The sequence below is a fragment of the Zosterops lateralis genome (genome assembly GCF_965231275.1).
Source record: "Zosterops lateralis genome assembly, chromosome: 8".
Classification (NCBI taxonomy): domain Eukaryota; kingdom Metazoa; phylum Chordata; class Aves; order Passeriformes; family Zosteropidae; genus Zosterops; species Zosterops lateralis.
This window is the reverse complement of record NC_139768.1, coordinates 9000993-9023926: the sequence shown is the minus strand read 5'-3', so window position 1 is coordinate 9023926 and position 22934 is coordinate 9000993. Positions and strand designations below refer to the sequence as shown.

Below are 22934 nucleotides of genomic sequence, written 5' to 3'. Positions count from 1 at the left end.
CACTGCTGCTCCACCGTGCAGCGGAACGCTTCCAACTGCTCCCAGCTGACCACGGACTTGGTTCCTCCAAAAAAAAAAACCTTTGTCTGGCTGGTAGTTCCAATTGCAAAACCCGACCAGGCTCGCCGCGCCAGTACTGCGAGGAGCGGATGCTCAGCACGGGTTCCCGGGTGGCGGATCGCCAAGCACTGAGGCAGGCAGGCAGGCAGGCTGTGAAGGATAGAGCAGTGTGTCAGTGCACAAGCACAGGAGTACCGTGCCCTGCCCCGGGGCCGGCGGATCCCGGAGCCCCGAGCCCGGGACGTGTCCCCGCGCCCGCCCCGCCGCTCACCCCGCACGGCGCGGGACGGGGCGGGGCCAGGCGGGGAGGGGGGCGCGGCCTGCCGCCCTCCTCGGCCAATCTGAGAGCAGGGCTGCCGCCGTATGTAAATGAGCGGCGAGGCGATTGGGCGGCGCGGGCGGGGGCGGTGCCGGGGCGGGCGGCGCTGGACGGGGCGGGCGGCGGCGGGCGCGCAGCTGGAATGGGGCGGGCGGGAGGGAGCGGGGCGCCCGGTGCAGCTGGCGGGGGGCGCCGGCCGCCCGCCATAAAGTGAATGGACAGGGTGAATGGGAGGCAGTCGGCCGGCGCCCTCCGCCACCGCCCTCCCCGAGAGCCGCGGGCCGGTAGGGACGCGCAAAGTGGCCGGGGAGCCGGGGAGATTTACTTTCTGACAGCGGCAGAGCAGCCCGGGGCGCGGGGCGGCGGTCAGCTTCGCCCCTCTCGCAGGATTAAGTCCGCTCAGCCGAATCCGCATCTGGAGCCACTGTAAGTGCCTTTCCTTCCTCCGCCTTCCGGGCGAGCTTCTCCCCTCCTTTTTCTCTGAGCCCCCTCACAGCAGCCCAGCCGGCGGTAATCTTTCCAACGCTGGCACAGGGTAAGAGCATCCCCGGCGGGGCGGCTCGGTGCGCTCCGCTCGGCAGCGCGGGCTCGGCTTTCCCTCGCCTCCCGTGGGTCTAGGGGCGGCCACCAGGTGAGAGCGGGCGGACAGAGCCCTGCCCTGCCGTCCAGAAGGGGTCCCGGGGCTGTGCCGGCCGAACTCGTCTCCCATCGCTGGCGGCGGGGCGCGGCGCCTCCACCGCTCTGCCCTTGCAGGGCCCAGCGAGCCCCGACCCGCCGCCGTGGGGGTTCCGCAGCCCCGACCGTCCCCTCGGGGCCGACGAGGGCCCCTTCCCGGCAAGCGCTGCTGTAGCCTCTCGCCGCTGCTAAACTTAGTCATTTTCCACTCGGGGGAGAGGGGCAGGGGCTGTTTAAATAAGCCGGGGTTCGCTGTAAATAACGGCGGTGCGGCTGCGGCTCAGCTGTCTGCAGGGGCCGGGGCAGAAGGCGCAGGGAGCAGAGGCGGGGAGATGTCGCCGGGGAAAAGGAAGGCAGCCCGACGGCTTTTGGACAGTTGGATAAATTATATTTATGTAAGGGCTGGCTCCTGTTTACAGCAGAGCCGACCTCCCTGTAGCGCCGGGGAGAAGCGAGCCGGCCCCGGCGGACGGAGCTGATCTGCCCCGGGACGCCGCGCCCCGGGATGGGGTTCCGGGGATCCGAGCGGGAATAACAGACCGGGGAGGGAGCGCCGACCCCGCGCAGCTCTGCCGGGGGATCGAGCCTGCCCGGCGCTGGGACACTGCGGGCAGGACCGGCTGTCGGGCCCCGGGCCCTTCAGGGGCTCTCCCGCCTCCCCGGCGCCGGAGGCTCGGTGCAGAGCGGGGTCCCTCCGTCCCGCCGAACGCCCGGGAAGCCCGGCCAGCTGTAGCGGGCTCCCGACGGAGCCGGCACTGCCCGCTGCCCCGTCTATTCCCCGCTCAACGAGTGCGGCTCCGGGGGAAGAGCCAGCCCGCCAGTGCGGCACCCTCTTGTCCTTTCCCCCGACCTCCTCCCCGGAGCGGGGGAAAGGAACGGGCGCTGGCCGGGGCTCCGGCGGGGGAGGCAGCCCGAGGCGGGGGCCGATGCCGGCGCTTCGCCGCAGCTGCTGGAGCGGGCTGAGGGAGGGGGGCGGCGGGCCCGGTGCCGCCGAGCGGGGCACACCTGTCGGCCGTTCGCCCGGCGCCCCCGCGGCTGGACAGCTGAGGGGACAAGCGGGGAGGGGGCTGGATTCCCTCCCCGGCAGCGCCAGGGCCCTGCAGAGGCGCTGATGGGGATTGCCGCAAGCCCCCCTCACAGCTCCCCTCTGGGGTTGGGCAGCTCGGGGCAGCAGCCCCTCGGCCGGAGCTCCCGGGGCTCCGCGCCCTTCCCCGCCCGGGTTCCCGTGTGCAGGGCTCGGCTCCGCACGGGCGGCCGCAGAGGAACGCGCTGCTGCAGGACGCCGGTGCCCCGCGGAGCCTGGAGATGAGCCCCCGGCCGCCGCACCCCTCTGATGCTTCGAGCTGGCAGCGCAGAAATCAGAACTAATCCCTCATGTCCTTCCCGTTCTTTCACCTGGGAGGGAAGCAGCCTCCCGACTGATGGGCCCACAATGCGTCCACTTTCTAAGTGGAGTCCAGTGCTGCGAGCAGAGAGGAATTTGGTGCCCCCCAGACAAACTTATGGGTCTTCCACAAATGGCCCGTGGCCTGGAAGACAGGATGCTAGGGGTGAAATGGCTCTCTCCCATCTCCAATTTTGGGAGATGCTAAAAGCAACGGCTCAGGAAGGTGTCTTTCAGAGTCTCACCTCTGTTCCTGTCCCATCTTCCAAAGACAGGGAAAGAACCACCTTTTTGGTGATGGGATCAGTGTCTCCCTGGCTCCTGGCACCACGTCCAAGCCCCTCCGCCTGCCGGTGAGCTGAAGGGGGTGGGTATTTCTGCAGGCTCTGATGGTGCCTTGCTGTGAGGGACAAAAGGCTGCCTGCTGGCTCCTGAAGGACTATCTGATCATGGTAGCTGCTTTCAGTTTTCACAGATGTCTGCTGAAGAAGAGCAGAGTTTGATTTAAATATTTTTAAAATTATTTTTCATTAGCAAATACTCCTCATAAGGAACCTCACAGAGAGATGTCTTTCCCTGCCAGCCTGGAGACGGGTCTGGGCAAGGGCGGTGGTTTTCCTGCTGTTACTGTGGTTCCTGGGTTTGCCTGACCTGCAGCCCAGATTCTCCCCATGCAAGCCCACCTATGTTCCTGTCCAAGGCACTGGTTTAAAAACCAATATTAATCTTTGACAGAGAAACTGTTGCAAGCCTCGATTAATATCTATTACATTTCTATAAGGGCTTAATTGGGGCAATTAATAGATCAGCAAATTGTGACTGGATTGCAAAAGTATTGGTTAATGTTCCCTATGGAGAGCTGGCAAAAGAAAAAAAGAGGTTTCTTCTCTCTGTCAGATGCTACCCAAAACCTTGAGATTGAGAGGTGAGGCTGACTTTGGAGACTGCCAAAAAGAAAAAGCCGGAAACCTGATCTAGGAGACCGCTCCAAAAGGAAGATGAGATGAGCAGGGGACATGAGGTCTGTCTCGTGACCTGGCACATGTGCCCTGGCCTTGGGGACAGGGGAGGTACCTGGGTCTGGGAACAAAGTCCCAGATGGGGAGAACTGCTGGTTTCAAGCTGTGCACCCTGCATCAGGAAGGCAACGGGATGAGACTGTGGTGCCATGGAGAGAGGAGGGTCTGAAACGGGAGGCTGTGGCGTCTCTGAGCAGGCTCAGTTATTTCTCTGGCAGTTCAAAAACGGGAGATTGCTATTTACTTAGGGCCTGATGGCAGAGGGGGCAAAGCTCCCCATCTTGCTGTGGGCCAGTGGGGCTGAGGGCATTAAGCTGTGCCAAGGCTGAGCATTTGCTGTTGGCTGAGGAACAGTCTCTACCAGCTGGTATCAAAGTTCGTGCTGAGGCTCGAAAAACCCTCTATTGTCAACACCCAGCTGAAATAGTCTGAGGTTTCGGACGGCTGGAGAAGGAATATTTCTGAGGCCAGTCCGCCACACTTCCCTTCCTCCTCTTTGTGTGCTGCTCCCCCTCACCAGCACCCCTGCCCTCCTCCCGCCTCACCTCTGAATATTAATGCCTCTGGCAGATTGGATAATAATGTGACTGGGAATTGAATGAAGCTGGTTATTAGCTCTGGGCTTCCTTGGGGCATTTAAGGGAGTCCACAGGCTGATCCTGGAAGCTCAGCAGCACAAGGGACCGGGGCCAGACTCAGCAAAGAGGGGGGTCACTTCTGTGGGAAAGGATTTGCTTGAATCCTCATCTCCCTCTGACCCCAGAGGAGGACAGGTATGGCAGCCTAGCCAGAGCAATTCCTGTGGGATGGTTAGCAATAGATCTGTTCGGTTTTGGGGAAAAAAAAAAAGAAAAAAAATAGAAGTTTTATTCAGGAAAGACCTAGGAGATCTAGCTGGGGAGAAGCTAAGAGACATTTCTGTTATTAGGCTTTAAAAAGATGGGGGGGGTGAGCAAGAGAGATCCTTCCCTTCCCATCAGTGTCAGAGTATTACCAAGCAGATTCAAGAAGAGAGTCAATCCTCTACCCCAAACAGGAAATTTCCCACTGATTTGTGGGTGTAGTTCAGCTTTGGAACACTCATTTCTGAAGACCTGAACCTAATGGTCTCTCTCCTCAGGAGACTACTAGCTTTTCTATACATGGATCTCTGGATGCTTTAGCATGAAGGGAAATATCCCTGTTGAGCAGAGGAGAAATTGAGCTCTGGCAGAATTACTTGATCTGAGTCAGAAATGCAGCCTCTGTCCCTTGACCCTCAGTCTGATGCTCTTTGCTATCTCCTAAACCACAGCTCCACCAGAAAATAAACACACCCTTTTGAATAGTGCAAAAGAGCGGGGAAACCAGAGCTAGATTTGCAGAAACTGATAATAATTTTGTTCCTCTGATTTTTCAACTATTCAAAATGTTCTGAGATGCATTAATGGAGCTGTAGTTACTGGGGATCTTAGCAGATCCCCAGCTTGGGGAAGCTGGGTCCTGCATGCACTAAATTAACCCCTAAAAATCACTGTCAGAGCTACTGTGATTGAGACACCTGTTTATAAACCCCTCTCAAACAAGTTCACAGTCCCAAATCTGAGAGCCTAAGAAATACTTCTGTTGGGAGGATACAGCATATATGCCACTCTGAATCACATAGCACTGTTCCTATAGGCTTCTTTTTTCAAATATATACATTAAATTGCTATTTGGGGAGCTTCAATGGTGTGGCACAGGCTGGAAGGATCAGCACCTGCTGAGCTCTCTGCAAAAACTGAAAAAGTACCAAGATGGAATAAAACAAATGACTACAGGTTCACAGTTACTTCCACCTCTCTCTCTCTCTTTCCATTCATTCTTCCCCTCAACCTTATTTAAAACAGAAGCAGCCTTCCCACCACCCATTGCCTTTTCTCCCCTTTGCAATGCTGCCATTTATATGAGTCTAATTTTCTTTTTAAAAAGCTGATTATAAACGACCATTGTGAAACATGAGGATTTAACGGTAAATCAAGTTGACCTGTCTGCGTGTGGACATTTTTATTTACTCCTTTTTTTGAAAAGCAAATAAACATAGAATCCCTCCCACATAAAGCAGCTCCCCACTTAGATTTGAACACAGTTTAAAAGAAATCTCTTTTGTTTTAGCCATTTTTATTTCCTGTTTGTTTCTGAGCTTAGACTTAACAATGAAAACCACATGAAATTCCCTTTTTGTTCCATCAGTTTTATTTTTGGTGCCACAATATTCTAACTCCAGTTCTGTGAGTTGGGTTTGGGTTTTATTTGGTTGCATTTATTTGAAGGCTGTTTTTTTTTAAAAAAAGTAAATGCATAGAGGTTTTCTTCCAAAATAAGGAAGGGGATTTAGAGGATAGGATGTACTAGGATAATTTAAAAAAAAATTAAAAAGATCATTGTGGTAAATTGATCGAGCTATAAAGGTCAGCCTCTGTATGGATCCATACCTAAGCAGAGAGAAATACCAAAGTGATGAAAAATATGGACTTTCTTGTCCCATTTAAAAGGGTTTCACAGCTTACTTTGTGCTGGGTGGGTTTTAATAACAGTGCCCCAGTGCCTGAGCTCGGATATGCCCGAGGTGCAGATGAGGGTGGGAAGCTGGAGAGCCGTTCCCTGGCCCCGGAGCTGTCGCTGTCAGGGTGACAGAGGCATTTGTGCGGCACAGCCCCGTTCCCGGAGCAGGCTGGCCCGTCCACGGGACGTGGTGTGACCCAGGCAGCAGCGCAGTGAGATGGCTCACATCCTTCTGCCCCATCCCTTTTCTCTGCGAGCCGCTTTGATGGGATCGCCCGAGGGCCAGACTGCCTGAGTAATTAGGGCTCTGCAGCTTCCTCCCCTACCCACCCAAAGTGCCTACCTCCCAGGGCTTCACATGGGATGCGGCCTCGAGCAGATGGAAAAACTGAGGATTTGGCGGGGGGGGAGGTGGAGTAGGAGTGGAGAAAAAAAAAAGAAAAAAAAAAGAGGCAGGCTTTGTACACAGTCCGGAGGCAGCACACTCCCACATTTCAGGATTCCCAAAGTCGAACCTCTTGGTTTTGTTTTTGCAATGACTGTTGCGCCCTGGATTTAGGGACGCGAGACATTTTGCCACGGCCTCGAGTGGGGCCTCTGGGCGAGAGGGGCTGCTAGCCCTCTGCGCTTACCCACCCGCCCGTCCGTCCTCCTCCTCCTCGCCCCCGACAGGCACCGCGTCCGCGGCCGGTGCGCGCCGGGAATCCCGGGCGACCCGCGGCCCGATCCTGCCTGCAGGATCAGCCTCGGCAGTGTTTGCTAATCGCCTCCCTCGGCCCTTCAAACAGCGTCTGGGTAAACACGCTGACCTTCAGGGCATGTTGCAAGGTCCATAAAGATGCGGTGTGGAGAGGGAACAAGCTCCAGCATCCCTCCCGGAGCCACCCCCCTCCTGCCCCAGCCCTACCAGCTGCAGTATCGCAAGGAAGAGGGGAGGGATACTGTGAGTTGAGATCATCCACTTGTTTTATTCACGGCAGTCTCCATTCTGCAAGGATCTTCCTGCCAGAGAGCTTTAAAAAGAATTTAAATACAAATTACTTGGTGGGGGAAAAAAAAGACAAATCATCAGGAAACTTTACAGCCAAGCACAGCAGACATTGGCTCCCTCCAGCACTGCGGGTTTGCGCTGAGGCAACACATCCCTCGGAGCAAGCCAGCAGTTTCTGGGCTCTTGTTTCCTTAACCAACAGAGCTGCTCGTTGGCCATGGTGGTTGGTGGGGCCATCACTCCTGGCAGTTACCTCTTTTCCATTTGTGGCTCTGCGACCCACTGAGCTCTGACAGGGTGTTTTAAAACAATGATCTAGTAGCAACCCTCCCCCCAAAATAGCTTCTTTATAGCTGCTGGTTTTGCTGAGTTGTCATAGAACAAATTTTTGTGATCATGTTGAAGTTCTCCAGAAAGGATTTCCAGAAGTGGTGATGGATGGCAGACACTGGCAGCTCTAGTGCACAGAGGTCAGAAAGCCATAGTGGAGTGACTTGCTGGTGGCAGGGCTTCCATCCCGACCTTCAACCCCCTGCATTATCCCCTTGATGAGGAACTTTCTTGAGCATGTTTACTAATTGTGAGAATCATTTACATCCTCGATAACATCTGATTCATCCACTGTCCTCCATCTGCATACAAATCCCCTAACAGCAGCTGGAGTCACAGAGCTATCTGGGCCTCCCTAAAATGAGCCAACTTTACAGCCACAGAGATACAGAAATGACCCTGCCCAGCTTCTGCAAGCACAGCCCCCCATAGGAATCAGGCCAGTTTCCTTTGACTGCCAGAATAATTAGTCAAATTTATACAATCGCCCAACTAAATACAGCAACACATACCGATGTGCTGATGCCAGGCCCCGGTGGCCTTTGCTGCTGCATGAGCAGCGCGTGTTCGGCTGAGCTGCAGACAGGCTCAGCCTGCACCTCTCATTCCTGCCCGGGATCCCGCCTTGCAACTGTGTCCTCTTGCTCCCGGCTCCACAAAAGCAGATCACGATCCCTTGTACACTGTGGCTGTGCAGCTATTTCTCTCATGCAGATGCAGGCAGATCCCTCAGTAGTGGCACGAGTTGCTTTGGAGCCAGCCTGACAGGGCTGCAGGAGTGGGCAAGGGTGGATGGGGATGAACAGAGTCAGTATGTTCTGGCCAGGCCAGTGCTGACACTCCACTTTAGCAGATCCTTTATTTCAGCTGCAAGATTTTCCCAGGCAGAATTTCTTACTGAAATCAGTCTTTTTTCTCCCTTCTCCAAAACAAAGGGATTAATTTCCCTAAAGGACTTTCCTTCTCCCATAACTGCAGACCGTGCTCTCACTCCTAGCGCTCCTGCATGGTGGATCCACACCTTATGTGGTCAAAAGTTGTTTGGGCAAAACTGAGTTTTTGCTGATTTATTTTGTTCCAGATGCCTAATAAACAAAGGAAGCCATAACAAATGTAGCCTTATTAATATAACTGCACAGTCTGTCAGAATGAAAATCCCAGTCCTGGTTGATAGATCCAAGGTGTCAAACACCCCACTGAGGCATAGTGTCCAAGGGACACTGGAAATACAGCCAAACACAGAGACTTGAAGCAAAATGCTTACAAGAATGCAAGAACTATGAATGTTTAGTTTAGGAAAAAAAAAAACAACTTTGCAGAAAGTCTGGAAGTGCTAAAATTAGCAATTTGTTTCCAAATTTTGCGTGCTATTTCAGAAAATATCCAGGTACGCTAAGGGTAGCAGTGAGGTCCAGAGATACTATTGCAAAGAACTTGCTTTAAGCCAAGCCCAAGCACATTACCCTGCCTCTGCAGAACCCAATGCTCCAGCTTGGCAGGGTCTGCAGCAGTCTGGGGGACTGCAGACACACCTGTTGTGGGGAACGATGCACTGTGTATGGGCCATGGTGACATCAGGGCGCTTCCACAGCACAGGGACACAGTGCAGCCCATCAAATAAGCGGACAGGACACATTCCATTGTGGGCTTTTTTTGCTGTGGACATGAGTATGGAGCTGTCAATCCTTGGGACATTTCCATTGTGATAATCCTCCGGAATACAGGCAGTTTATTAACCCTCTGGCGCCCAGAGCAGAGGTTTCAGCCATCATCCTCCTCTGCAGCTGGAAGTTCTTGTCAAAATGAGGGAAGCCAGTGGCCTGATCCTGTCTTGCAGGCTGCCTCCATCCCCCAGGAAATGCACTAGGCAGTGTCCAGCTTTGTTGGGCTTTTTCCTAGCACTTCTTATCTGAGGATCTGAAAGCACTTAAATTTTTTTTTCTTCATTACCTCCACCAGCTCAGATATGCTCATTTACACGATTTCTGAGATGAAGGATACAATCCCAGAACAGTCAAATAGTTTTACCTACATCATAAGACAAGTCAATGGCAGCACCTTACCTCCTCACCCTCTTCCCACCTCACATTTTTGGGAACTTCTCCTTAGAGCCATGCACAAAAAGAGAAATAACCTGGACCCCGTTGTCAGAGAGCTGCCAGCTCTCAGTTCCTTGCTGCTAGCTGTGGCCAGGAAGGCTGGCAGCAAGGGCTTGGGCTACTGCAGTTCTGTGCATGGCTCTCAGTGCTCTGCAGCCCAATCCGTGTGTGCGGTGCTAGACAACTTGCTCTGACAACAAAGCCACTAAGTGCCTCAGGACACTTTGGCAATTCCTACTGATGAGAGAAGTAAAACCCCTAAACCATGTTCCAGGCTTCAAAGCAGCACACACCACTACGAACACCTCAGCACTACACCACCTCAGGAGCTCAGGGGTTAGTGCCCAGCTGTAGGGACTAAATCGAGAAATAAAGTTTATTATAACCTGTGACTCAGCCCCTGCTGGAGGTCGATGATCCACTTCTGAGTGTGCACCCGAAACCACTGCTCAGGCAGCCCGAGGCTGTGCACAGCCTGATGTTTTTGGAGGCAGGCGGCTTGCTCTCCTGTCCCGTAATGGCCCTGCGCTCCGGGTCACCAGTTGGCTGCTGCTGTTTATCTTCCAGTGATTAATGGTCGCTCTTGGTTCCTGCTGCAATTCCATTAAGATTAGAGATTTAAAGCTACACGATGTTTAGCAGTGGGTGACCTTGGTCTCCCCATAGTTATATTGCAATAGTCACAAGGAGACAAATATTAACTCATTTTGCACCCCATCCTTCTTGCTTTCTAGCAGTGGGGAAAGAGCCCCTCACAGGCAGCACTTGTGTTGGCCAGCAAAGAGAATCTGACTCTTGGTTGCTGCACGATTCACGTGCTGTGCTGATGTGTCACTTGTAATTCCAGCCCACAGGCACTCTGATGGCACCATCGCCTGAACAAACACATGTGTCCAGAGAACAAAATGCTGTTCTGAGAGGGAACAGGCACATTCTCAATCACTTCCTCTTTGACAAAGAGCAGAGGGAGGGGCAGGGGCTGTTCCACCTTACCTCAGTCCCTCACGGGGACCAAAGTACAGAGGCAGATCATCTTCCTGAGAATCTGCATTTAAATAGAGTCCCAAATGTTTGTCTCTCCTAAAAGTAAGCCGGCACACAGGGAACGTGAGCATGGGAGGAGTGAAGCAATCAGCAGCAGTTTGACTTCTGGGATTGATGGAGCAGGAAGAGACAGATCTGACCCTAAGAATCCAGTGTAACATCATACCTTCACCTCAGGGGATGCAAGAATGAAAGGACACTTCCCTCCAAATGATTGTGGAGCACCTTTCAGCCTGAGGGGTAACCCTGAACTCTTTGTGGAGATCAGCAATTCCGAGCAGAAGATTCAGCTACTCTGGCCCTGGCTGGAGGCAGGGAGTTCACAGATCCACGGGGCTGTGCTGATGTGCTCAAGAGAGGCCAGCTTAGGGCTTCCTCCTCTCCTTGGGTCATCAGTGGTCATTGTACTGCTATCTTGGAACCTGAAGCATCAGGTCCTTGCTGAAGCACCCCTGCATGCCCACGGGATGTGAAACAACATCAAAACAATGCAAGAGACAGCTTTTCACTTCCAGATCAACCTGTCAAAGCAGGTCCAGCAGGAAGCCTGTTCCCCAATGGCAGTGCAGAGAGTCGAGCAGCACACACTAGTCAGTCTCTAGGCAGCTCTCAACGGGCAAGACACACATCACAAAAGCCACCCCTATAATTGACCTTACTTTGCTTGAAGTCACCCTTTATGTTTCCTTCCTACCCCTTCAAAGAAAAAAAAAAAACCAAAACCCAAGCAACAGCCTCTTTGCTCCCAGGTGATGGAGCAGTGTGTTACTGAGAACCAGGAGATGGGTCACAGGGACCATTGTTTCTCTGTTCAGGTAAACAAGGTCGCCCTCCTCACAAAGGAGTGTCCTCCTTCTACTGCCTAAATGGCCCCGGCTTGGGCAGTTGGGAACTGACACAGAAACAGAAAGGGGGTGCATTTGAAAAGAGAGAAGGCCTAGAGCCAGGAATGCTCTTCCCCTGGCCTCCACTATGCCCATGGAACAGCGACAGCAACTCCCTGTTCTGGCTGGAGGGTCTTGTACAGGTGACCACAGCATGTTCACATGGGCATCAAGAAGAGGATGCACATGGGCAGTGACTGGAAGAAGAAATGTGTTTGTTAGAGGTTTGGGAACCTCTATCTCAGGGGCAATAACATACACTGGAATTACAGGTGCTGGAGCAGACTGGGAACCATGGCTAGTTTTACCAAACTGAAGTTTCTGAGCAAGCCTTGCTGCATGTTGCTAGTACAGGAGCTGTCCCTAAAGAAACTGTTATTTTATGCTAAAATAAAGTGAGATGAAGAGTCAGATGAAGATGGTAAATTTGATTTTATCTAAAAATATTTTTGAGGTGCCAATCTCACTGATTTCTTGAGATTGGGCAAACGACTTAGTAGGAATGCCACGAAGGTTTAGTGCTGACTTTCTTAATGTCTCTGCCTACAGCAAGATCTAGCCAACCTGGATGAAAGCTCTTTTTTTTTTTTTTAATCCAAAAGGCCTGTATAATCTAGAAGAATACTTTACAGCCTTTTGTGTCAGTAGCTTGGGGTTGCCTTTGAGGACATACATTGGTACAGACCTCATATGCTGTCACCATTGCAGACTTTTCCTGCTTTTAAATTCATGCTGAGCAGATCTCCCCTTGCTTTTGCTTCTCCTTGACCTGCTCAGAGCAAACTGAGCAGGTATTCCTTGATGTCACCACATATGGCACATGCAATAGGTTATGCAATTACATATATATGTATGTATACAACATCTCCTCTCTGAAATCCTCCTGTTTTTAAATTCAGTTCACAAAGCAAACTTGTGCTCAGCCACAAGTCCCAGTTTAAACTTGAATATTGGCCACACTTCATAACCAGTTTTTATCTAAGTACCCACTGAGGCAGGCCAGCATGCTATGTTGTGTCCAGCAGTTTGGATGAACTTTGCAACCACTGCATTGGTGCAGCCCAGGATGGGGCATAGATTTTCAGTACAGGACTAGGTTCTCCTGAGCCTTGTACCTTGTGTTGTCATTTACACCTATGGAACCTTGCCTATATAGGATACTCCTCCCTGGTTTTACCATCTTCACTCTAGTTTGTACAGATGAAAGCAATGCAAGATGTGGAAAAAAGAGCAAACAGGACCCTGCACAGGAGGACACTGTCCTTGAGTTTCAGCAAGGCAAGGATCTGAATTCCTCCTTAAATCATCCAGTACAGAGTCAAGCTCTAGAAGAGAGGAAATTGTGCTTGACAGATGCAATCATATGCAAATGGCTGTAGAAGAGGGGAAATTATCATCTACAAACATTGGGCAGAAATTCCATCTGCTGCAGACTCAAGAAGGGCTCTTAATAAATTCTGAGACAGCAAAGTGACACACATCTTAATCAAGACTTAATCCATGGAATTAATTCACTGCGCGTTTCTGCATAATTCTGAGAGTAATGCTAAAAGCCACGGCAATATCAGCAGCAGATGGACTCCCCTACTCCATGCAAAGGTATTAAAGAAAACACAGCCCCTGTCACATCACTTCATATATGTACACACAGCAGAATGCAACAGGGCTGTGCCAGGCTGCTGCCAGGAGCTTAGCACAGCCAGCAGACATCAAAGGTCAGGCTTGCCACAAAGTGGAAATGGAAACCAGCCTCGTGGCAAAGCCTGAGTCCTGCCACTTCTCTCCCACAGGAGAGGAGAAGCCCAGAGCAAGGCAAAGGTCTGGGAAACCAGAACCAGGTCCTGGTTCATTAGGTGCTGCTTCCAGAGCACTGACTGAGGTCGGTGTTGAGACTGCCCCACCAGTACCTGGGAGGTGCAGTGAATGGAGGTCAAGAGAAGTGAAGAGCAAGGAAAACTGCAGGGGTTTTGGCAATGAGATCTGGTGCAGAAGCCAGCCAGATAACCATTAGAAATGGCCCCTTTCACTCTCATCACAGCCTGGAAAGCCCACTACTGGTATGGGGATCAGCCCTGACAAGGGCCCTGGCAGCAGCCTTGTGCAAATTGACTAAAGGAGGCTTTAGACAGCTCTGAAAATACATCCTTAGTCACTGTCATCCTCCTCCAAATGAGGTGCAACAGCTATGTGATTAATCTCTTGTTTACATGTCTAAAAACTAACACAGTCCAGACTGTCTTCAGCATGTTGCCTCCCTGACATGCATGGATTTGAGGGGCTGGGCAATCCTTCACCACCCAGGATCCAGCCTTCACAACTGATCTCCACCTAAAGTTTGAAAGTCCCAAATACCTGGTCTAAACTTCCCTAAACCCAGGGGTCCCAAATCCTGGCACAGTGTATCAGCTGTTGTGTCTTAGATGAAAGGACCCCTAGCTGAGAAGGTGAGGTATCAGGTGGGAGTGGCCAAAGTTTCAGAAACTGCTGTGGTCCCTTCAAAGTGATCCAGCCTTCATAAACTGTGCACCGGTGGCAGTGAAACATCCTGCATTTTGCTGGGTTATGATCCAAAATTCAGATTAGGGGCTAAAACAGAGCCAGCTCACCTTTCCAAGGGGATGTAGCCAAGCTTGGAACATTTACTGCCTCGTGTTTGCCTCTTCATGAGCATCCAATGTAGTCCAGAACAAAGTGGTGCTCTCAGCTGAGCTCCTTTAGGCAATACAGCTGGAGGGTGCAGGGTCCATAAGGAAGTGAATGATGAAAAGAATCGATCTTGGGACAGAGAGGTATGGAAAGAGGTGGCAGAAGAGTCACAGTGGTTCCTGCTATCATGGGGAGCAGCACTGATGGCTTCCCAGTTGGGATGCTGGGAAAATGGCTCATCAGCACAGGCCAGCCTCTTGAGGGGTTAGGGGGAGCCTAAAATCAGCTTGATCTAAGGCTGGAAGCAAGCTTCTGATGCAGCCAGGACCACTCGTTCCCAGGCACCTAAGCATGTGAAATGTGATTCCCATGTTAATTCAGGTTCCAGAGGTCTTTGTGTACCCCAAAGGAGTCCACTTGCACTGCCTGGATCTCTGCTTGTAGCAGTGACTGTGCAGGCAGATGTGCCTTCTTATCAGTGCCAGGCACAGGAATGCTTTTCTTTTGGGATGTGTGAATGTAGTGCTCTCTGAACAGCTTTACTTAGGCTTGGCCAGCTCATGGAGAAACAAGGGAGAAAGAGGAGAGAAGCTGGGCAGGGAGGATGGGAGAGGTGGGATGACTGGGGAAGGTGCTAACAGCCCTTGGCTGGCCCAGAACCACTTCCTCAGATCTCCATTACACAGCATGCTCCCGGCGTTGCTATTTCAGTCTGAATGTCACCTATAAATTGGAGGCTCTTTCTCTGAAGGCTGCAAATAGAAGTGTCACTAGATGATCTTTGATTTATAGGGAAGCTCAGCTGAAAGCCCAGTATGTCCATTTTCCAGCCAAGAAACTCCAAGGTGTCCAAGGATCACAGAGCAATCCTTTCCTTTCCCTAACCTTTCCTCAAGGCAAGTCCCTGCTGGAGGTGGTGAGGAGAGGTCACACACACATTGATCTCTCTGATCACCCTGTGACTACTGTTTTTCAGATTCCTCCTTCTCCACCACCCATCCCTGCCCCATGGATTTCAACCTGCTGGCAGACGCGGAGGCTCGAAGCCCAGCCTTGTCTCTCTCCGACTCTGGAACGCCTCAACACGAGCACAGCTGCAAAGGGCAGGACCACAGTGGTGAGTGCAAGGTTCAAGATACAATAAAAACCCTGACCCATCCTTGTGGGTGAATCTAGGTGGCCAGTGGCTTGCAGGAGCTGGCTGCAGTGCTCCCAGAGGAACAGTTTCCCGTTGTACTGAGAGCCAGCAAAATTCCACAGCAGCATGGCTATGCCAACTAGCAGGGGAAAGGCATAAGGGTCCATATTGCAATGACAGCTATTGAGAGGTTGGGAATATCACCTCAGTGGTGGGGTCATCTGGCCCTGGCTGCAGGAAGCCACTGCTCACAAGGGTACAGCTCATGGCCAGCCAGAGCCAGGCAAGTCAGGTCACAGCCCAGTCAAGATCTTATTGTATTTGCCTAAACAGAATCCCCAGAGCAGGAGAGCTCTCCCCACTACACAGGAAGTATCCAAGGCATAGAAGGTTACACTTAATTTTAAACAGCGCTTCTTTTTTTTTTTTTTTTTTTTTTTTACCTCTGTTTAAATTGTTTGGGTTTAAACTTTCCAGAGTAAAGGTAAACCTTAGGCTGAGCTTTCCAGGTTCAGGCATTAAGACGAAAGGAAAGCACTGTCCTGCTCCTGCTTTAACTGAAAAAGTTAAACCTGGTGGACTGTTCTGCTGCTCTCCCACAGAGGTGCCTCTGACCATTCCCAAAGGCTGAACCATTCCCAAGCCTGCTGAATTCTTTATCAGGCTCTGAATAAGCAACATCACCATTCACAGCCGCTCAGAAATCAGCTACCAAATGCTATGGTTTCCTCTGGATTTTACATCTGTCTGGTTACTATTCCATCCCCTGTTATTCTGGATGTGTCAGGACAGTGCAAAGCTGCTTCTGCCAGTGCCAGCATGAGGGAGTGAGGGCTGGGGACAGCCCGTTGCTCTCGTGTAAAGCCTCCAGGCTCACCCGCATACAAAAGCTAATAAGGATAATGATGCAGATTAAAATTCCCCAGAGAAAGTATCATGAAGGGAGTTACACTGGGATAACTAGAGTCAGAGAATCCACCTGACAGATTCCCCACTGCACACGTACCTTAGTTGGGCACATCCCCAAGCTCAGTGGCTCCTCGTCAGCTGCTTTGGATGCATGAGAGTGTCTCCATTCAAGTGGCCTTCCCTATTGAGCCCACCCTGGCATGCTGTAGAAGTGCCAATTTAGGCACTGACTTTTCTTTCCATTAGGCATGAGCGGCTAATTCCAGCTATGGCCACAGTCGTTTCACTGTGTGGGCGAATGTGTACAAGATATATTCCACAACCTATTTGGGGGTGACAGTAAACGTTGGATGCCTGGCTACATCACTCCCCACTGTCTTAAACAGTCTAGAAGTAAAATGGTTTTGGGAGTGACTGTTTGTCAGCATTACCTGTCTGCAGATGCTGACAGTTTGTGCCTTTGCACCAGAGGCTGATGGCCTCTCCATCATGTATCAACAGTGTCAGGCAGAACAGAGCTGGCTACCAAGGGCTGCCTGGGACAGGGGCAGGGCTGCACTTCTAGCACTTCTTGACTCCCCTCAATAGAGCAGCCTCCCTACTTCTCCTTGGCCCTGTTTCATTCATCCACACAAGTAAGAGATCCTGAGGAAGTGAACACAAACCTTGTTGGTCTGGGCTCAGCACTCAGGGAAATCAAGTGTCCTCCAATTGTATGGCATGGTTTGTAACACCCCCTTCTGTTAGGCTTCATCAGGCAGTACAGGTCAGGGGAGAGCAAGGATGAGGAGTGAGGCAGGTAAAGAACTGCCCCACATCTCCCCCTTTGTGCTCCTCAGCATGGATTCAAGACACCCACATCCTTTCTGTGGTCTCCTTTCTTTCCCTGTATTGCCATAGTTTGGGTCCCCACTATGTCAGTCAAAACTCTGCACCTTTTACAGAGGACACTTATTTCCTGCTTATAGAAGAAGTAGAAAAGAGGTGACATGCAGAAAGAAACACAGGTAGCAGATGTGGAAACAAAGAGGACACCAAGATGAACTCCAGAGATTTTTCAAGGCTCAAAGTTGGGATTCCTGCTTCTCCTTAGACTTATGATTTATGGAAAGCAGGTATACCAGAGGGTGTTGAGAAGATGAATACCAAACAAGATGTGTTGTGATCTTTTTCACCCAGATGTAGCCCATAAACCAGCGGTACCTTCACTCCATTTTCTTTCCCTCTTGGTATAGTTTTTTCCTGAGTGAAGAAGGGCAGTCCTGGGCAGTAGTTCCCAATTAGGGCATAGCCTCCTGCTTCACAGCAGCCCCTTTGGAAATGAATATTTGTCAGAGACTTTGGTAAGAATACATCCCCTGTATGCATCAGGCTCGTAATTAACCCAGGCTCAGCAGATGAGCAAACAAACCAAATGTTGTCCATTCATCTGTATTGAGCCATTCCTAATAACTTGCTCAGATGGGTGGCATCACTCCCCATTTAATCTCTTCTGGAGGTGGATAGTGCAGGAATCTCCTGCATCCAATACTGGTTTAGAGCACTGAGCTAGAGAAATCAGATTAATCTCCTTGGCAAGAGCCACTCTAAAAATCCGCAGTAAGAGCATGCTTCCAAGAGTTCTGCTGAATATGGAATCCACAAACAAAGATGCTCATGAAAATGAGAAGAGTAGCACAAGACCACAACCAAGCTCTTTCATTCCACTTTTCAGTTCCTATGGCTTTGTTTCAAGAGTATGCTGAGAAAGCTCTTGTACAGGTACAGCCTGGATGGAAGCACAAACTGGTCCTGATGCTGAGAACAGGACACAGCACCTTCCTGTTCAGAAGAACCAACTTATACCCTGCTGCTGTGAGCAATGGCCATCTCACTGTCCTTGCATTCACATTCCTGCTGGTGGATAGCATCAGACGTGCTACAGAAGCAGAGGTGGCTGGTGGGGAGCAAATCACTGAACACACCCAGGGTTTCCTCCTTGGAGAGCAAGCACCTCTCCTGCAAATGCTCTCTGCAACTCCAGCATTGCTCCCTTTGAATAAAGGCAAGTACAAGGAGGGTTTTCCAGGAACAGCAGGAAAGTATTTCTGAATTAACAGGCTGTCATAGGAAAAAGGTAGTGGCACCAGGTTCCTGAGACAGGAGCATCTTCCAGGCCTGGGGCTCACTAAAGCACCTGCTGTTGGCACAGCAACGCCCTGCAGCAGTTTCTCTGGGGGCTCAGATGCTTTTAGGTCTCTCGGATGCCCCATAAAAACTAAATGGAAAAGACAGAGCCTATTATTCCAAAGCACATCCATTTGACTTGTGGAATCCCTTTTTTCACTGACTCAGCTGTATTCTAGGCTGCTGTCTCCTTTCCTCCCTACTCATTATGGGGCTGTACCAGACACCTTCATGTAGAGATTTTTCTAGACTTTGAAGCCTTTTAAACTAGCTCCCACTCAAAGAACTGCAACCAAACAAAAACTTCAGTTTTAGCAGAGTGATGTCAGGATTTTTTTAAATCTTCTTCCAAGTGGAACGGTTTGGGAGCAATTTGAAAAAAAATTCTATTTAGTTTAGCTGACTATTTCCCACTGTAAGAGAACACCTCCTCTCCCTGCTGAAGACCCAATTTTCATTTGGAAATGCTTCACCTGGCTTCTAGATCAGAGGAAGGAGTTGAACATCAGAAATTATTTATTTTCATTGGAATATGTTTACTTCTATGGTGACTTTTCTTGATTCCCAGCAGAATGAAACACAAGATACAGCTTTCTTCCATCGTAAAAGAAAGTGTCACATTTGAGCAGTTGGGCACTCTATGGAGGACAACTAAATGGAAGATATTTGTATTTGCATTCTGCCCCTATTTGCATTTTTCCAGCTTGTATTTGCACAGCCCCCAGAAAGGGCTGTGGCACATGCAAGCAGCTGGGTGCCCACCTCCACCCACAGCAGCCAAAAGCTCAGCGTGCAGACATGGACTTGCTGCCCAGAAGGCTAAGCTGCACATTTCAGTGAGATATCAGTGTGAACACTGGAGAGTTTTGAGATGTTAATTTAATGGGCAGTGAAATGAAAGACACTGCCTCTAGGAGAGGGACCTGTGAATCAGGAGGAAGGCCGGGGCAGAAGGACAGGGAGATGCTAGAGTGCTTCATGGTAGAGGCCTTTCCTTATTTTTTAAAAATCAAAACATATGCACCTAAGTAAGAATGTAAAGGGGAGTAAAAACTCATGCTCCTCAGGTATACTTAACTGAAGAGCCTCAGCTTGCTATCAATTTGCAATTTGCCTTTTCCCATCACTTGTCCACAGAAACATGACTGGATCTTTCACTACGTTGTAAGTGTCAGTTTCTGTTCAGTTTTTCTAAAAGACACCTTAGGCAGAGAGTTTTAAGCAGATCTGGGTAAGTTCTGCCACTATGCCCTATGTGAACTGTGATAAATGAAACTCAAATACTGGAAGTTTGGAAAATCTAAATCCAGTTACTTGGAAGCTAACATCTATTTATGGCAGTTAAACAAAGACAAGCTGTGCTGCATGAAGGGAGAATTGGTTTTGGTGCTGTGTGGATGCCTACTTGCATGGACAAGAGAGGGAGATGGGACCACTCCTGGTGGGTGCAGTGGAAGGGGATCTCACTGACCAGGCATTGGTTGCCCCAAGGATAGGCTCCCCAACTGCATCCAAGCCCTCAAGTTAACTCAGGGGATCTCTCCCTCTTTCTGTTTCTCACACAGACACTGAGAAGTCCCAGCAAAACCAGACGGACGACTCCAACCCTGAAGACGGCTCGCTCAAAAAGAAGCAGCGGAGGCAGAGGACGCACTTCACCAGCCAGCAGCTCCAAGAGCTGGAAGCCACTTTCCAGAGAAACCGTTATCCAGACATGAGCACCAGGGAGGAGATTGCAGTCTGGACCAACTTGACAGAGGCACGAGTCCGGGTAGGACTGCAGCCCTTCCACATTCCCGGGCCTGAGCTTGTGGGGAAGAAGTCTGCTGTGATACATGACCAAGCTGTCCCCAAACCAAGGAAGGAATTAGGAGCTCTAGAAAAATTCCCTGTCCTGGAAACACCTCACCAGGGTCTGCAGTTGAGATTTGACACATCCTGCCACACACATATTCCATGCTGGTGGTGCCTTCCCCCATCCAGGGCCACCTTGCAATTATACAGGTAGATACAAAGCCCAGGCTCTGCCCCACAGAGCCCCACCAGCTGGCTGCCTTGACCCAGCAGACCCCTTCCTTGCAGTACTTTCACTCCCCAGCCTTACCCTTGCTGGAGGGCACTCTTTTGGCTTCCCAAACCAATGTGCAGTCACAGGCATGGTGTGGCAGGGCTCCAGCTGGAGTGAGAGCTTCTCTCTGCTACTAGAAATATGAGTTAGCAGCACCATGAATAGCCTTCCAGCAGCTTCCATGCTCTAGGAAGTTATATTGTTTGAACCCCTCTAACACTAACAGATTTTTCTTTTAGAAGACAGACTTACAATACCCCACTCCAAGCCAGTCCTGAGATAAAGTTAAGAGAAGTTATTTCTTTTTCAGCAGCTTTCAAGCCACATCCCCTAAATACTTGCTCCCAAGTCACACAGCCCCAACCCCTCCTCCTGGCTGTTTTCACTTGGAAATACAGCAAGTATTTTCCTCTCTTCTTCCTCTATAAAGGGCATCTGAGTGAGGTGGGTTATTCTGTGTGTTGTGAAATGGCAACAGTTTGGGGTTCTGTTTGTTGGCTGAGGACCACCTGGTGATTCCTGCTGGGAGATGACCCTGAAGCCCAGACATCTTGCTGCAGCTCTTTTCTGATGCTCAGCCTCCCATCTCTCTGGGAGTTTCGCCAGCCCTTCAACAGCTCTTGTCTTGCTGGGCAAAGAAACCAGGGCAAGGCCCCTTGCAAGGTCAGCCAGAACAATTCCTATGCCCTCCCTCTCTCTTTCTTGCAGGTCTGGTTCAAGAACCGCAGAGCTAAGTGGAGGAAACGAGAGAGGAACCAACAGGCTGAATTGTGCAAGAACAGCTTTGGAGCCCAGTTCAATGGACTGATGCAGCCTTATGATGACATGTATTCCAGCTATTCCTACAACAACTGGGCCACCAAGGGGCTTGCCAGCAGTCCGCTCTCGGCCAAGAGCTTTCCATTCTTCAACTCCATGAACGTCAGTCCCCTTTCCTCCCAGCCCATGTTCTCCCCACCCAGCTCCATCACCTCAATGACCATGCCTTCATCCATGGTCCCTACTGCGGTGACCGGAGTACCGGCCCCTAGCCTCAACAACCTGGGAAACATCAATAATCTGAACAGCCCGAGCCTCAACTCTGCTGTCTCATCCAGTGCCTGTCCTTACGCCTCGACAGCCAGCCCCTACATGTACAGGGACACGTGCAACTCCAGCCTGGCCAGCCTGAGGCTGAAGGCCAAGCAGCACGCCAACTTCACCTACCCAGCGGTGCAGACGGCAGCCTCCAACCTGAGCCCTTGCCAGTACGCCGTGGACAGGCCTGTATGAAGGGCTGCCCTCTGCCAACCAGGGACTTGACCTTAGCCTGACAAAAGGAGACCTTTAGCCCTACAACAGCGTACGTCCTGCAGAGAATGAGAGTGAACATGAGAGCATAAGAGGGAGACAGGGAGAGAGAGAGAGAAAAGAAAAGAATGAGCAGGCAGACGAACCTTTATGAAGATTTGTCTATCGTATGGTGAATTTTGACTGTCTTTCCCCTTCAAAATCCCTTCCCTTTTTGCCCACCAAACCTTCTCCTCCATGGTAAAATAAACCAAAAGAGTCCACTGGAAGTCCCATGGGGAAACAGGAGCCCCAACATGCAGGATGCCTGACCCACAGGCAGCACAACCAAGTATGTTTCAATCTGCCCCTCCAAGCCCCACAGGGGTGAGCCCCCCAAATTCCCAGGACAGCACAGGCAGCCTCCCACCACCCTTGCAGGAAATAGCCAGAGACAGGACAGCTTGAAGGGGGTTGCTGGTTGGTGCTTGGCTGAACCATATTCTCTGCACATGTGCAAGATTTCGATGAAAGATATCTTGCCCATTTATTTATCATACAGGCAGTAAGGAAGCCTTGTCTCAGTCAATTAGCATATCTTTATAATGCATATATACACATGGCCCTTCAGACTTGAAGCCTTTAGGGGTTGGGGGTTCTAAGAATATAAAATATGTGTGTATGTATATATCTATATTATATATATACACAAATACACATAGAGACATTAAAATATGCTTTCTTGTTTTGTATGTGAAATAACCTACAAAGTAGACCTTAAAACAAAAAGCCCTGTAAAAGAAGCACATCCACCAAGGCAGTGTCCTGGCTGCCATGCTTTACTGCTTCAGTCATTTTGGTCAGACACACTGCTGTCAGCATACATCCCAAACATCCCCATCTGCAACAATCAGCTCCTCCTTGCACATCTCCTTCCCTTTCCCAAATCCCATTTCCAAAAAAGATAATAAAAGTTGGTACAAACCCTTTAAGCTTCTGCTTGTGTGGTTATTGAAAGCACAAACCCTAGAATCAAGTGCCAGCAGCCCAGGTAAAGGTGAGCATCCTTAGAAGAACCAGCATGAGGAAATCCAAGCTGGAATGGGCTGAAGTTTGGAAGAGTACTCCATGTTCCTCACTTAGATATCAAACACCTGGTTCCTCAGAACAAAACAATCCCACACACACATTAGGAAGAGGTAAATGAGCCCCCTCCCTTTTTCCTGTCTACATGCACCCAGTGCAGCAGGAAGTTTCTGTCTCAGGCTTCCCCACTGTGCTGGAAGGGGCCAGTGCCTTTGGGCTCCCACAACCCCGGGCAGGGGAATCCCCCCAGGCACTCTGGCTCCGAGCAGTGGTCCGCAGGGGAGACATCAGATACAGCAACGTGCCCTGCTCAGTTTCTGTTGG

The 22934-nt window shown here is 50.7% G+C and overlaps 1 protein-coding gene across 1 annotated transcript; it reads left to right on the top strand.

Moving 5' to 3' along the window:
• The first annotated feature begins 633 nt into the window (after positions 1-633).
• PITX3 (paired like homeodomain 3) lies at positions 634-22503 on the top strand. The gene is made up of 4 exons (XM_083865927.1): positions 634-805; positions 14951-15091; positions 19753-19958; positions 20964-22503. Exons 2-4 carry the CDS (start codon positions 14983-14985, stop codon positions 21525-21527), a joined length of 879 nt encoding a protein of 292 aa, XP_083722053.1. The 5' UTR covers positions 634-805; positions 14951-14982; the 3' UTR covers positions 21528-22503.
• Positions 22504-22934: the final 431 nt, after the last annotated feature.

What these genes read in the sequence shown, in the direction of transcription:
- PITX3 (XM_083865927.1), top strand. Translation starts at nt 14,983, where the DNA reads ATGGATTTCAACCTGCTGGCAGACGCGGAGGCTCGAAGCCCAGCCTTG. An exon ending in CAAAGGGCAGGACCACAGTG is followed by an intron (nt 15,092 to 19,752) that starts GTGAGTGCAAGG and finishes TTTCTCACACAG; the next exon opens with ACACTGAGAAGTCCCAGCAA. An exon ending in TGACAGAGGCACGAGTCCGG is followed by an intron (nt 19,959 to 20,963) that starts GTAGGACTGCAG and finishes TCTTTCTTGCAG; the next exon opens with GTCTGGTTCAAGAACCGCAG.